Below are 16631 nucleotides of genomic sequence, written 5' to 3'. Positions count from 1 at the left end.
CCCAGGTCGCGTAAAGATGTCTAGAGTCTGACTGGAAGAGTGGCAGCCCTTAATCGGTTCATTTCTAAGTCCATTGACAAGTGTTTGCCATTCTATAATCTGCTCTAAGGAAATAAGAATTTTGAATGGACTGAGGAGTGCGAACATGCATTTCTCTATCTAAAAACACATTTGGTCGAACCACCAGTATTGTCTAAATCGGCGCCGGGGGAGCCTCTTTTCCTTTATTAGGCCGTTACAGAAAATGCAGCCAGTGCCGCATTGGTCTGGGAAGAAGACCTAGTTAAAAAACCAGTATATTATATAAGCAAAAGACTTCTCGGAGCTGAATCATGATATCCCTTAATGGAAAAGATGGCGTTCTGCCTTATTCTGGCCTCTAGAAAGCTTAGACCGTACTTCCAATCCCATTCAATCCACGCCATGACCGACCAACATTTAAGGCAGGTGTTGCAGAAACCTGAAGCATCGGGACGTCTCTTAAAATGGGCAATTAAACTCAGCCAGTTCGAAATACTGTACGTACCACGAACTATGATCAAAAGTCAAGCCCTGGCTGATTTCATGGCTGAGTGCACCAGGTTTCAGGAGGAGATGTTGAGAGAACCAGTACAGGCGTTGTGGAGAATCTTCGTGGATGGTTCATCTAATGAAAACGGGTCCGGAGCTGGGATCATTTTGATCTCTCCAGAAGGACATCGATTCCACTCTGCGCTACAGTTCGGGTTCGAGGCATCCAACAACGAAGCCGAATACGAAGCTTTATTGGTCGGGCTTAGAGTGGCAAAGGAGTTGAAGGCTAGGGCCGTCCAGTGCTATAGCGATTCCTAGCTCGTGGTAAACCAAGTGTCGGGGAATACCAAGTGTGGGGGGCCAAGATGGCGGGTTACCTAGCCAAAGTGAAGAAAGAGCTATCAGAATTTGAATATGGCCTCGTCGAGCAGATCCCTCGTGAGCAAAATGCCAATGCTGATGCTTTGGCGAGACTCACTATTTTCAAAGAAGCCGAGATTCTGAGCAGAGTACCGGTGGAATTCTTGGAAAGCCCAAGCGTGGCAGGAAACACGATGGAGGTCGAGATGATCGACGCCAGGCTGACCTAGATGACTCCCATCATAGAGTATCTTACAACAGGGAAGTTGCCTGATGAACGAAAAGATGCGAGAAGGATACTCTATCAAACTTCAAGATATGTAATCATGGATGGAGCGTTGTACTGACGTGACCATTCTTTGCCTCTTCTACGATGTGTTCTACCAGAGGAGGTCAAAACTATTTTACAAGAGGTGCTTGAAGGCTTCTGTGGGGATCATGCTGGGGGGCAAAACTTGGCCTTAAAAATATTAAGGCAAGGATATTATTGGCCCACTTTATCAAAGGATTCCATCTCTTATGTCCGAAAGTGGAACAAATGCCAGTGGTTCGCCACAGTCGCTCGAGCTTCACCAGTCGAGCTAAAAATGATCTCATCCCCATGCCCATTCGCGGTATGGGGAATTGATTTAATAGGAGTTTTACCCACGGGAAAAGGAGGAGTTCGCTATGTGGTGGTAGCCATTGATTATTTCACAAAGTGGGTAAAAGCCGAGCCCCTAGCAACAATCACCTCAAAAAGAGTCCTCGACTTTGTAGTCAAGAGTATTATGTGCCGATTCGGATTACCCAAGAAAATTGTATCAAATAATGGGACTTAGTTCGATAGTGATCTCTTCACTGAGTTCTGTGAGAGGCACGGCATAATAAAAAGTTTCTCTTCGGTTGCCTACCCACAAGCCAATGGGCAAGTCGAGGCCGTGAATAAGACCCTAAAAGCAAGTCTTAAGAAAAGGTTAGACGAGGCCAAGGGAGTCTGGCCTGAGCAGCTCCCACAGGTACTATGGGTGTGCTGGACCTCCCACCAAACTTCTACGGGGCACACCCCTTTCTCCCTGACTTTTGGAAGTGAGGTCGTCCTTCCCGTCGAAACAAAGATAACCACGCGCAGGCTCCAGACAGTCAACCAGGAGCGGAATGATGAGTTGCTCAGTGCAACTCTCAACCTAATTGATGAAAAATGAGATGATTCGTAGCTACAACTCACACATTACCAGCAAAAAATCACTTGTTATTTTAATTCCAAGGTAAGGAGGCGTATCTTTGGTTTGGGCGACCTGGTGCTCCGAAGGGTCTTTTTGGCAAGCAAGGACCCCAAAGACGATGCTTTAGGTCCGAGCTGGGAAGGACCCTATCAAATAGTGGAGGTATTACATGAGGGAACCTTCAAATTAGCTCAACTTAATGGAGAAACAGTCCCACGGACATGGAATGCTATGCACCTAAAGAAGTATTATCAATGATGATACCACCCGTCTATGTAAGGCTTAGTTATAAAAGTTGTTTGATTAAGAAATAAAGGAATCATTGTGTACTTCTCATCTTTCATATAATTCATTTATGTATTATTTCGTGTGCTAGCATTTGTCCAAGCAACCGAGAAAGTTCACTTTCTGGTTCCTTGGGGGGCATATAACCCGAGAACGATCAAAATTATCCTGGATACAACCAAGTCCAAAACTTGGAAGTTAGTAAAATTGATAAACCGATGTTTTCTTTTAAGAAAACACGAGGTGTCAATAAATCTAGCATGAACTAAGTTCTAAATCATTAAAAATCCTGGACATAACCAGGTACAAAACTAGATAGGATACAACCAGGTCCAAAACTTGGAAGTTAGTAAAATTAATAAACCGATGTTTTCTTTTAAGAAAACACGAGGTGTCAATAAACTTAGCATGAACTAAGTTTTAATTAAATATATTGGACATGACCAGGCCCACGACTTAGAAATTAGCAAAATTGAAGATCCAATGGCTTCCTTAGAAGCTCGGGATAGCAATAAAACCTAACAAGAACTAAGTTTGAAATATTCAAAATCTTGGATATAACCGGGTCCAAGGCCTGATACTTAACATGTAGGATATAAATCAAACATTAATTTTGGTTGTAACCGAAATTAAAATATCTATCCCGATCTAAAAGTCATTTCCTAAGATTTTGAATGTACAAGTCATGAACATAAGAAAAATCAAGGAAAAGTCAGATGGATAAAAAAGTAGGTATTCCAATTATAAATAATTGTCTCGAGGAAAATAGCCTCGCATTGGGCCAAAATGGCAAATGTTTAATATATATATAAATATATAAGGTGAATAAAGACAAAAGAAAATTAAGACCCTCCAGGGCGCTCTGAGGACGTCACCTCCTCGATCTCCTGCTCACGCAGCGGTGGAGGCCTCCCCGGTCTTGGACTACTTTTGTTGAATCTGAGTCTTGAACTTCTCGAGGTAGGGATCACACACTTCAGAGGCCAGGAAGGAGAAGTTGCCATCCTAGTTGAAGGCCAAACAATGATATAGCATGTTTTCCATGGAGGATAGTGAGGCCTCCTTTTCCTCTTTAGTAGCAGTCTCGGCCTCCAACTGCTTGGCTTTGGCCTCTGGGAGCTCGGCTTGAAGAGCAGCCAAGGACACCTTTGCAGCCTGCTCGCACTCTTGAGCTGCTGCTAGAGTAGCCTTGGCACCTAATTCGCTTTGTTGAGCAATTGCAAGGGCAGCTTGGGCAATGGTCAGGGCAGCCTGAGCAGTCTGGAGCTCGACCCGAAGCTCTTCATTCCTGGCCCTGGCCCGAGCTATACTGCAGTGCTGAGCCAAGACCGCCTGCAAAGAGTAAGAAAGCAAGTTAGACGCATACTGGGATAAAACCAAAAGAGTATGTTCGACTAAGGAAAGTTGGCTTACTATAAGATTCATCCCTAGCGCGGATTCCATGACATTCTTCGGGCTTCTCTCCTCGATCACCCTCAAATCCTTCGGATTGGCCTTGTAAAAATGCTCCACCGTATGGTTCGCTGTCTCGTAGATAGTCCTTCGAAAGGTGTCTGGGATCTTCTCCAGGTCATGGGCATTGACCGGGATGCGTACGGTGGTGGCGAGGATAATCGAAGCTAGGGGATCAGCTGGTGCTGCTTGATCCCGAGCAGGGGCAGAAGGAAATCGGGGAGGAGGTGGAGGCAGACCCCTTTTCTCCTGAGCAGCTAGAGTTGTCGAGCTCTGGCCTTTCCCCTTAGCCGGGGATTTGGAGGTCGTTCCTGCCGCAGGAGGCACCTTCTTTGCTGTAAGCCGGAGCTTTTTTACGAGTGACCCTGTGTAACACCCCGCGTCACTATGGCTGCTTTCTAGAATGACGAATGGCTCTACAAACCTACACGAGTCTTTCCAGTGTGCTTTGTCCTCACTCGCACACTTCCTGGGAAAACTTCCCAAGAGGCCACCCATCTGGAGATTACTCCAGGTCAAGCATGCTTAACTTTGGAGTTCTCGAGTGATGGGCTACCGAAATGAAGATGCATCTTATTGATATAGGTAGTACCCATCAATCCATTTAAGCCATCTTTAACTGTGTAGTCCCATACCTACACAGTCTTTAGAGTCATCACACTTGACCTTCCCTAGGCGGTGTGGGATTGCACAGCTTTACCCGGTCTTTCCCCTTACGAATCAGGGGATTCTGACTATCACACCCCGAGCTGGATTTTCCCTCCTGGAAACTCATGCGGATATCAAGAACCCCTTGTTGTGCCATCTCCTCGCCTGAAAAAAGAGTGGGAAGGACGTTAATATACATACAAAGTCATCGGTCTACATAAAATGTGTATACATGTATACGATATAACAAAAAGTCCTACCCTCCGAGCTAGAGGAGGAGTCTTTTGCCACGACCTCCAACCTCGGAACCGCTATAGGAGAAGGGGAGCCTAAGTCTACAACTTCTTAGATTAGGGGAGGTTCAAGCTCAGGTTCTATCTCGGGGCTGGACTCCTCTACATATTTCTTGAGTTCAGGGGCAAGGATACCCTGGAGCAGGGAGGGCCACGACCTAAGGTTGGTTCCATACTCTTCAAAAAAGACTAACCTAAAGGATAGGGTGTTGTCTACAACTACGGTGCCTTTAAGACGACCCATGTCATGACGTAACACTAAATGATCCACGCACTGAAGCATGGTTATGTTATGGCCGAGGTCATTAGGGTGACGATGGAAGAGCTGGTTTGGATAAAACCTGACTAACCTAAGGTAGGCGACAACCCTATCTAAGTCCCTATAGGGGTATGGGTTACCTTGGCCGGAGGGGCCAGCTGCTACCCCTGATGAAGCTTGCTATACATCAGGGTCCTGAGCAGCTTCAGGAGCTCGCCTCTTCTGCACTAAAGGTACCTCAACCTCTTCTTGCTCCTTGCCTTCATCGGCCTCAGCACCCCTGTAACGCCCTGGATAGCCAAGATCGTTACACTGTGTGTGTTATAAAAGTGCGAGACTTGCTAATCAAGTCATTTGATTATAAATGTGTTATAATAACTAAAGTTGTACTAGGGTTAAAAGATTTCGGTCTCAAAATTTTTATTTCTTATAATCAAACATTTTTACATGGGATCCCAAAAGTAATAAAGATAAAAGACTGTTTACAAACTCAGAACAAATGTACTGCTACTAGCCACTCTAAGGGCAAAATAGTCATTTAAGTTCTCTCCGTCCTGTATCACTCCTCGGTCGTGGCGGCCGATTAGCTGACTATGTACATTCCGCCCCAAAGCTCTCCAACACAGGACTGGTCCATTTTGCTCTTGCCTTTACTTGCACCACGTAGCACCCGTGAGCCAAGGCCCAGCAAGAAAACACAATAACAGAGCATAATCATCAAATAGGCAACCAGATAACTCATACAGTATACTCATATACTCAACATTCGAGATATTCACATTAATCAAGTATTCAACATACCAAGTATATAATTCTATATCAATAATCAATCCACATATGATAACTAGGGTTAACGCCCTTAAGCCGCACCCTCTATTTATCCCACTGACTCCGGCCAGCTTAAACCGAGCTAAGTGAATATTAAGCTGTCCTCAGCTACTAGTGGCCGAGCCGCGCCCTATGCGCAAGTATAGTTTACGACACCCTTAGGCCGTTTATCACATGTCCCATGGCATAATACCATATATGACATTATACAGATATAGGGAGCTCTTAGTCCCATTACATACACATAACCGGGTGCAGTTTTCTTACCTTTGATTTCACTAGCTTTATTCATTGAGAGCAACCCTCAAGCACGATCCCTTCCGAGCCCTAGCATTCACCTAGTCACAGCCGCAAATTAGAATCACCACCAAACCTCAATTTCAAAACCCAACCTCGAGACCCATCCCGAGCCCTCGGGAAGCCCTAATTCCACCAAACGGGGTGGTGGAATCAAACCCCGAGCCCCTGGGCGAAAACCCTAAGAAATAACCCAAAAACCCTTTTTTCAAAACAGGGTAGCGCTACAGCACTGCAAAGAGGGCGCTATAGCGCTACAAATAGAACCAAAAACACCAGGAAACCCAAGCCTAGCGCTGTAGCGCTCAAAGGCTAGCGCTACAGCGCTAGTCACAGACCAGCAATACCCTGTTTTTTTCCTTCTTCGATTTTCTCGAGCCAAAACCCCTTGGAACCCTTCCAACCCTCATCTACACCTCAAAGTAAGCCTACCAATCACTACACCTCATCCCAAATGACCCAACAACCCAAAACTTAGCCACATGCACCTTTAAACAAAGAAATCAAGATTTGACTCCAAGACTCAAGAACTCAACCAGAAAATCAGAACAGCCGAGAAATTCAAGTGTTCGAGCTCATAATTTCTTACCTCAAATGGGGAATTCAATCTTGGGTTACCCTTAGCATCCCTCCAGCCTTTAGCTCCTCCATTCTTCAAGCTTAACTCCCTAAAATTCCCATTCAAAACTCAATTCAAACACAACTCATCAAAACCAGCAAAAAAACTCAAACTAGACTCTTTAAGTCTTACCTTAATTTGATGGTTAATCCCAGCTAACCCTCTACAACTTCTTCAAGGATCAAGTTTCCAAAGCTTAGCTGTGACTCCCTTAGAATTTACAGCTTCAAATTCCTCTAAAAATGGTGAAGAGGTGACCCAACCGAGAGAGAGAAAATGATGGCTCCAAGTGTTCTGTTTTTCTTTCCTTCCTTCCTTCTTCTTTTCTTTTCCTTTAGCTTCTGAGTTTATCTACAACTTCCACTAAAGCCATAAAGCATAATATAACCTATCCCTTAGAAGCCAAATGACCACATTGCCCTCCCAATATTAACTAAGCCATTAAATCACTCTAAGGGCATTTTGGTCATTACTCCCAATTCCCGCTAATTCCTCGAGTGTTTTTAATATTTTCCACTTATTTCCCGATACCTAAATAATCACCAATTATATATCTCAATATCGAATAGTCTCCAATATATTATCCAAATTCTCAGATATACCCCCAGACTCATCCCGAGCCGGGTATAAACCCCCGCTGTGACTTTCCCGCTAAACCGCTTGCTAGGATCGCCTCGAGTCACAAGCTACAAATATATCCACATAATAATGTGGTCTCAACATTTTATCACAAATATTTACATTTATGCCCTCAACGGGCCAAAATTATAAATATACCATTTACATTTATTCCCACTAAACCCGAACAGACGCCAATCGTGGCGTTCCACGTGTTTAGTACTCAAGTAATGGGCAAACTTGGATAATCGCGACAGAAGTTTAAAAGTCCCTGCCATGTAAGTCAGAAAATGACGTCATAGAACACGAGCAGGGACTTGGGGGGTAAATGTACGTCCCAAAATTCAGAACGAGTCTTTTAGACAGCTCAGATATAGTTAGCTAGCCAAGAACTGTAATAGAGGATCCGCAAGTTCATCTTTCCTCTGTAAAGACAGCGCGATTCCTCAGGTAAATAGCACGAGCTGATGAATACAAAGCAATAGACACGAGTTGACGCTACACTCAGCTCGGGGTACGCTGAGATCTGCTATTTCCCTGAATCTTTATAAACCTGGATATGTTATATATACGTGCGTGGACAGGCGTTACATGTCCACAAATCCTTGAAATCCCGGACACGTAATATAATCGTGCATGATTAGACATCACATGTCCGGCTATCCCTGATGACCCATGATCAATTTTAGTTAATGATTAGACCATACCTTAATATAAATTGTAATATTTATCATTAGTGTGAGACATGTCACACGAGGGATTTGGATTCACGTGATGACTCCAATGCCTATCCAGGGATTTTTTCTCTATAAATACCAAGACCTTGGATAGGGGGAGGGGGGTTGTTTTCTCGGTAATGCATAAACTCTGTCAAAATTTAGAGAGAGATAAACAGTAATAATATAGACTCGTGGACTAGAGGGATTTTAACCTCCGAACCACGTAAAAAAGGGACGAGTGTTCTTGATATGTCGTTTCTAGTGTTTTTAAGTATCATTTTCTTATTATGGTTTACCATTAAGCACTAATTCATCCAAGCTATTTTCATAATTCACTGTTGGCGAAAAACCACGCCAACAATATATATAGGCATAGATAGATAGATTCGAAATATATTTTGTAGGAACATCGATCAAATATTAAAAGTGTTGTGTATAAATTATCGATAAAAATTTGTCTATTTCAACTTTGTATAGATCCATAGAGATTGGAAGAATAAGTGACATTTTTTTATAAGATGAAACTATAGGTTTTATTAATGATCTTCTTTTATAATATATAAAAATATTTATTTACATATAAAGTACATAATTATTATATCATTATTTAATTAACTAAGAAGTTACTTATTATTTATAAAAAATTAATTATTAATAAACAAATTAAATTTAAGTTTTTTTTTTTCATTTTCCTTTGCTTTCCTCTTGTATTCTTTGATCCTAAATGTTTGAATGTCTATAACTTTAATAAATGGTAGTTGTTTTATTGTAGGAATATATTGTTACTGTGAGAAGCAAAATTATAGAATTAGACAACTCACTTGGATGGTACTATGTCTCGTGTAAATCTTGCTTAAAAGAAGTCGTACATACAAATGGTGCTTATATGCGTTACACTTACAAAAAAGAATGTAACTAATGTAAGAAAATTATATTATAGTTTTTCTTTACAAAAAAATATTAATTGTGTTATTGGTTTTTTCTCTAATAAAAGTCCTCAACAAAACTATAGACTTTGGTCTTAGCCGAAAAATTACTAGACACATTAATGCACAAATTGTTTACTAGATTGTCTTCGAGTAACAATAATGATAATGGAGAGATTCAAAACGTTTATGTGAAATATTTTATTTTCAAGCTCAGGTTGAATTAGTATAATTTAAAATAGGAAATTGAGAATTTTACTATGTCAAAATTTTCATGTCGAATGAGAAATTAAAACGAGAACATGAATTAAAAAGATTAAAAAAATAATGTTTATATATATGATAAATTCACAAATATATAATAGAAATAAATTAATTAAAAATATAAATTTTTTATAAAATAAACAAAAAAGATATTTTTTTAATATATATAATTTTAATTATTATAGGGTGCGCCGCGAGATCTTATAATTTGTATTCAACCTTTCTTAATCAATTCTTAAATATTTTTATTTCTCCTTTTTTTGGTTGTCTTCCTCAAAACAATCATGATTAGACTTTTGCTTTCTATACGTGTTCATGGTGATTTTTGTAGAAGAGAGTGATTTTGATATTGTATTTCCTTTTCTCTTTTCACTCTATCTATTTTTTTCTCAGTTAAGATTTTTAAACCAAGTAAATTTGGAAACATATTGTCTTTCTTTCCATGTTTATCCTTAATATATATACTACGTAATAATTATGCACCTCCTATCGGTAATGATTTTATTTGGTTGCAATATTTTTTTTATGTATCGTAACCTTTTATAATTGATGTTTCATTTCAACGAGTATTGGTCTTTTTTTATTTTTTTCTCTTTTGCAAGAATAGAGAATATATCATTTTTTATAAAATTTGCAAAATTACCACATTTTGCAATGCTGACCACTAAGCCCAACCACTAACCCAGCCGTCACTGGCGAAAGAGAAGCTCAGGTGCGCCATTCCGTTTTCAAATGGAAATTTATGAAACTTCGGTAGAGCAGAGGGAGAATGTTCGACTATGAAGAATGATCCTGTTACTTCTGGTTAATTAAATCGATTTTCAGAGCTTTTTCACACACGGAGTACCTCCTACCTTAGGGTTTCGCTGCTCAACACTCATGGAGGCCGTCGTGGTCGACGCTGGCTCCAAGCTCCTCAAAGCCGGTCCCGCCATTCCTGACCAGGCTCCCGCCATGGTAATCTACTCAACTCACTTACTCTCTCACTCACTACTTTTTTTTTCCTAAGTTCTATTATTAATCGGATTCACCGAATCAATGGAAAACTCATATGGGGTTAGAGGGCTTTTTATGGTATATTTTCCTTTATATAAATATATATTTTAGAAAATTCATAATTTCCAGTCATATTTTTATGCATAGAAGTGCATGAGCAAAAATTAACACACTGAAGTTCAAGTCTTTGGTGGCAGAAAAATGAAAAAACCTAGATGGTGTTGTTCTGTTTTTAATGTTTTTGGGTTAGAGGTTAGATCACTGTAATTTCTGGTAAATTAATAGTATACTGGGTAAGGTGAAACAGATGTAAAGGTTACTTTAAAACGAAGAATCATTAATCTTTGTATGGTTCCAAGTTTCAATCTTTTCGTTACTCAGTTACTTCCCAGTTCCGGGACGCAAATGAGAGTTTTCTTCCCCTTCCGTTTAAAACTTTGTGCATCGTTCTTTTATTCCTTTTTTAACTTGTTCATCGTTTTATATAGATAATTCCTACTCAAATGAAGCGCATGCCTGAAGATGGGTTAGTGACTGATAGCTCTTTATCTGAAGATATCACCATTGATCCTGTTGTGAGAGGTGTTATTAGAGACTGGGACGCAATGGAAGATTTGTTGCATCATGTTCTGTATACTGGCCTTGGATGGGAAATTGGCAATGAGGGGCAGATACTATTTACAGATCCACTTTGTACCCCCAAGGTTAGAATAATGCTTTCTTGAGATTGTATGTTGGGCCTATTATTCAGGTATTTATGTCAACTATTCGTGTGTGGTGTACTCTTTTAGTCACACACACTGAAAGATAAGAACTTAAATAGAGAATTGTTTGAATGGATGAACTAGAGATACCTACATTCTTAAAAGAATATTCTGAATAATAGATTGAACAAATTGCTTGTCAGGCTGTCAGAGAACAGTTGGTGCAATTGATGTTTGAAACATTTAACATATCGGGCTTCTATGCTTCAGAACAAGCGGTATTGTCATTGTATGCAGTGGGACGAATCTCGGGTTGCACTGTGGACATTGGTCATGGAAAGATAGGTATGTTTCTAGGTACAACAGTCATTAGATTTTGTTCTTTTAACGGGTACTCACGTTTTGAACAAATCTTGTAGTTTAGTAAGTTGTATGTTATATAATTTTAGCAAGTTTACTATATTGATTCTGAATTGACGTGTTTGGCTCGTTGTCATATTATATATTTAAAACTCATATCCCTAGCCAAGTTACATGTTACAATAAGCAAAAATATAAAGTTTGTATCATATCTTGTAGAGGTTTAGATGATTGCATGCTATTCTGGTAGCCAACAAAGATGTGGTGGAGGGTTTATTAGAGCTGATGTTTTGTGCTGTAGAATATTTCTATTGGTTTTTGATAGGATTAAACCTAGACACAATAGATAAAAGAACGCAATAAACCATAACAAAAGCATAAACACACAACACCAAGATTACTTGGTTCAGTAGACAAAAGCAAGGTGCTTTTGTTACCTACATCCAAGGCAGGGCAGGGCAAAGTTCTAGATGAAATTCACTATGAAAAATAGAAGAGATTACAACCACCAATGTAATTTATATAATTTACTGAGATCTAAAGAACCATTCTCAAATCCTCAATTGTGTATCAAGAAAATTAGAAGAATGTTACAAACCCTAGAGATTAGTTCTAGTTTTCTCTCTTTAAAATCTCTCTCAATTGCAAAATGTACTATTTGATCTAGTTCGTTTTGAACAAAATGGGTAAATATAGTTCTAATAAAAGAACCTACCACATCAGCAAATAACGTCAAAGCTGTGTCGAGACATCCAAGCCGCATGTTAAGACACGGGCTAAGGCCGTGGCCACCAACATTCCTCGCCGCAGCCACTGCTCTCTGACTGTGAGGCCGCAGCCACTGTAAATGTGAGGCAACTCTTCAATAGTTTCCAACCCAAGAGGGGTAGCTCAAACCAAGCATGTGGTTTAGTTCCACAAAGTTTGGGCTTCAAGTCCCCTTCGAGTACCTAGATAGCAATTATTATTGTTTCCTGGCCCCTAAATATTGTAGTGCTAGGCGGGGAGTTTAGTTCTAAAATATTATATATATATTTATGTATGGTAGTGATGGTGCAATATTTTCTCTCTGCACTAACCCTGCAGAGGAATATTTTAGGTATATATGAGTTAAGTTTGGAAACATGTTTAAAAATGGTTTTTCTAGCACCAAGAAGTTGGGTCTTGAAAGTTGAAACTTCATGGTTTTTCTGTCTGTGATAGATCCAAACCAGAAATCAGAAACTAGCTTTTGGTAATAAAGAAAGTGAATCGGAGAGTGAAAGTAGTTGCATTATGCAATAGAAAACTGAGTAAATGTGAAGAGGAGAACTGGAGAAAGGTTCTCTGGTACTATTGAGGAACCTGGTGACCTTTCAGCAACAATGCTCAAGACAACTCACTAGATTCTGAATCTCCCCACCTCCCGTCTCAGCCATCATCACTCATTTAACCATCTGAACCCCTCAAGCACAAGGCTAACCAACTCCTGAATATTCAGCCAGCCGTCCTCTAACAAACAAGACCAAAACTTAAATATTTTTTTTAAAGTTGGAAAAAGTTTTATTAGTTTACATTCTAATGTATATCAAAGCAATTCTGTATTTTATTTTTAATTATTAGTGTTTTTCTGTGATCTATCTATTGTTTAGTTGATCTAATGAAGTAATAATGCAGTTGAGATGTAAAAGGTTTTAGAAAGAAAAAAGAAAAGGTAATATGTCTAATTGTACCATTTCATTCTCTTGTGTCCTATTCTTCAGATATTGCACCAGTAATTGAAGGTGCTGTTCATCATATTGCCTCCAGAAGGTTTGAAATAGGAGGGACTGATTTGACAAAGTTACTTGCTCAAGAACTAGGGAAATCCAATCCAGGTGTTAGTATCAGCATGTCTGATATTGAGAAGATAAAGGAGCAATACTCATGTTGTGCTGAAGATGAACTTGCATACGAGAAGACTGGAAAGTCATGCCAAACAGAGAAACATACCCTTCCTGATGGACAGGTCTGTGTTTGATCAAGTCCAAATGACCTACTACTTTTTCTCTATTCTATATTTTCTTTCTGCTTTTCATTTCTCATTTTCCTTTTCAACACTATTTGCTTAATGACAGTATTTTTCATTTATGACCTTTGTTAAGAATCCAATTATAATATACTCAAATTGATAATTTCAGGTTATTACAATAGGAAGAGAAAGGTTTACTGTTGGTGAGGCTTTATTCCAACCATCTATATTAGGTCTAGAGGCACATGGAATTGTTGAGCAGCTTGTCCGTACTATTTCAACAGTATCATCCGATAATCATCGGCAGCTATTGGAAAACACTGTACTTTGTGGTGGTACAGCCTCAATGCCTGGTAAAAACAAAGGGAACTATCAATTAGGAAATATTGTTCCGTTTATCCTGCTGAAGTATTATGCTTCCAGTGTTTGGTTTTGCCACGGGAATGATTAAATAAATGGTCTAGATCCTCAGTCACCCAAAAAGTTGGGTTGATGTGTAAATTAGCTCAAGTTTTGGCATGAGAAACAGTAGCATTACATTGGTTGATGTTAGATTGTTAGTTACTTACCATGTCGCAACTCTAGGATTTTCTGTTCTATAATTAGCATTATTATTGATGCTTGTTGTTTTATAAAAACAGAGAGAACTATCAATTAGGAAATATTGTTCTTGTTATCCTGCTGAAGTATTATGCTTCCAGTGTTTGGTTTTGCTACGGGAATGATTAAATAAATGGTCTAGATCCTCAGTCACCCAAAAAGTTGGTTTGATGCGTATGTTAGCTCAAGTATTGGCATGAGAAACAGTAGCATTACATATTATTGTGATAAGTACTCAATAATAGATAAATAAGTGGAGTAGGCAATTTATGGTGTTATATTGAGTTTTTGGTGGTTTTGTGGAACACAACTTATGCAAATATCATCTCGTTGAAACTCTTGAGAGGACAATAATGCTGCCTTGTGCTTCATTATTTAGCTCTCTTGTTTTATCAAAACTTCAAATTTACAGCCTTAACTCACAGAAAGTTATGCAGGTTTCGAAGAAAGGTTTCAGAAAGAAGCTGGTCTGTGCTCATCTGCTGTTCGTCCTGCTCTAGTTAAGGTAATTTATTTTATCATGAAAATGCATTTTGCTTTAGATTTTCATAAGAAACATAGATTGGGAATAAAGTGTTCCCTATATGGAATGGGTTTGATTTTCTTTTATTTCTTTCTTCAATGGAATTGGATTGATGTTTGGGTCCATCAAGTGTTTGGTCGATCTGCATAAAATCTGTGTTTGCCTTGCAATTGGCATCCCACCTTTTTTTTACTTGTTCAGTTGCTCTAAACAATAATTTTGAGTCATGTTTTGATAAGACTTAACTTCTTTCTTCATTTTGGGGTTCTAATAAAAAGCAAAAGATAATTTGGAATTGTGCGGTAATTATGCCGGTGGTCTGGTTGTAAAAGGTTTTACTATGCCTATATTGATATGATTTATCTTTTATTAATATTCTAAAATGGCGTGGATTGTCATGTTTGTTCATGACAGCCTCCAGAATACATGCCGGAGAATTTGACAATGTATTCAGCATGGGTGGGAGGGGCCATACTTGCCAAAGTTGTGTTCCCACAGAACCAGCATGTAACCAAGGCAGACTATGATGAGACTGGCCCTTCAGTTGTGCATAGGAAATGCTTCTAATTTCTAACAGTGTATTTGGCTTAACAAGTTCTTGACTTTCTAGTTTTGCTGGTTTTCGTGTACTATATACATGTGTTTATTGTAGTTGGGATCAGTTGGCTAAATTAGGCTCCACCCCCAGAAAGATAGCATCTGGTTGTGTATTGTTAATTCACCATGGAAATTTATGTTGATCTGATTTGTGGAAGGTTCCGGTGTTGTATGTGGTTCAGTATCTATTTTATTCTTTCTAATAAATGGAAAAGGAATTATTTTTACAAATCTAGGAGTATTAGAAACTAATTAAAGAAAATAAGAAAAACGTTAATAAATGTTCTATTCTGTTATTCAATTCAACAAGTGTAAAATACAGAGTATACCTGTTGAGGCTCAACAAACTAACTGCATTCTAGCTATACCAGCACATTGCATTAGACATATAACATGCTTTTCTAACGACTCAAACTAGTTTCCAGTTAAAAAAGAGGGACTTGAAAATTGTTCTACTGATTGTATTTAATGCTCAACAGTCGCAAAGGAAAAGACCTTTACACATTTGTACTGAAATGATATAAGAAAGAGAAGAATATGAAAGGACTATTCAATGCTACAGTAATCCCTGAAAATCAGGAAAAGGTAAAACAAATTTGTGTTGATGCCAATTTTGTGCTAGCTGTCATTGTGGTGGTCCTTATTTATTTTTGTTATATCAATTCCTTTCATTTCAACATGCCCCTCAAGCTGCGCTGTGGAGAATGAGAAACAACAAGCTTGTTTTTTAGATGATGATGTTGAGATATGCTGAGAGGCTTCGTAAGTATGTCTACAACTTGCTCCTCTGTTGGTATATACCTGACTTCAACTTCTTTGCTCAAAACTTTGTCTCTAATGAAGTGCACATCAATCTCGATGTGCTTTGTTCTTGAATGAAAAACAAGATTGGATGCCATTTGCCATGTGCCTGAGTTATCTCACCAAATCACTGTTGGACCTTTGCATTTGATTCCTATTTCAAAAAATAAAGATTGTAGCCAAACAACTTTAGTGCAAGCTTGAGCTAAGGCTCTATACTCTGCCTCAGTGCTTGAACAAGCAACTGACTTTTGTTTTCGTGAGCTCCAGCTGACCAGATTGTTACCAAAATAAATGCAGTAACCGGATATGGATTTTGTATTGTCAAGAGAACTCGCCTAATCTGAATCACAAAAGCCTTCAATAGTTAAGGTCAGAGCTTGAGTGAACGTGATTCCTTCTCCAATTATTCCAGCAAGTTATCTCAGTATTCTCTTACATGCACTCCAATGATTTTTTGTTGGAGTTTGAAGAAATTGACCAAGTATATTTACAGAATAGGAAATATCGGGTCTGCTGAGTGTGAGGTATTGCGAGGCCCCTATGATACTTTGATAAAGTGTTTGATACTCAAACGCAGTGCTGTCTTGCAAGCTTAGTTTGTTGCTTTGATCCATGGGCGTGGGACACGGTTTGGCAGTGAGCATGTTAGTTTTCTTTAGGAGATCTAGTGTATACTTAGTTTGAGATAAATGCAATCCACTAGGCCCCCTAGTTATCTCAAAACCAAGAAAGTAAGTGACTGGGTCGAGAGTTTTGAGAGCAAACATGGTT

General features: G+C 39.2%; 1 protein-coding gene across 1 annotated transcript; it reads left to right on the top strand.

The window, feature by feature from the left end:
- Window positions 1–9928: 9928 nt before the first annotated feature.
- On the top strand, window positions 9929–15213 carry LOC133800571 (actin-related protein 7). Its single transcript, XM_062238573.1, has 7 exons — window positions 9929–10243; window positions 10771–10986; window positions 11190–11331; window positions 13089–13333; window positions 13506–13689; window positions 14374–14441; window positions 14874–15213. The coding sequence occupies exons 1-7, from the start codon at window positions 10166–10168 to the stop codon at window positions 15024–15026; spliced, it is 1086 nt and encodes a 361-aa protein (XP_062094557.1). The 5' UTR covers window positions 9929–10165; the 3' UTR covers window positions 15027–15213.
- The last annotated feature ends 1418 nt before the right edge of the window (window positions 15214–16631 follow it).

This window comes from Humulus lupulus, chromosome 1, assembly GCF_963169125.1.
Source record: "Humulus lupulus chromosome 1, drHumLupu1.1, whole genome shotgun sequence".
NCBI lineage: Eukaryota > Viridiplantae > Streptophyta > Magnoliopsida > Rosales > Cannabaceae > Humulus > Humulus lupulus.
Note: the sequence above shows the minus strand (reverse complement) of the source record. Positions and strands in the feature narration are given on the sequence as shown.

Coding starts and splice junctions, on each gene's coding strand:
- LOC133800571 (XM_062238573.1), top strand. CDS start 10,166: ATGGAGGCCGTCGTGGTCGACGCTGGCTCCAAGCTCCTCAAAGCCGGT. Junction 10,244..10,770: donor CTGACCAGGCTCCCGCCATG/GTAATCTACTCA, acceptor CGTTTTATATAG/ATAATTCCTACTCAAATGAA. Junction 13,334..13,505: donor ATACCCTTCCTGATGGACAG/GTCTGTGTTTGA, acceptor TGATAATTTCAG/GTTATTACAATAGGAAGAGA.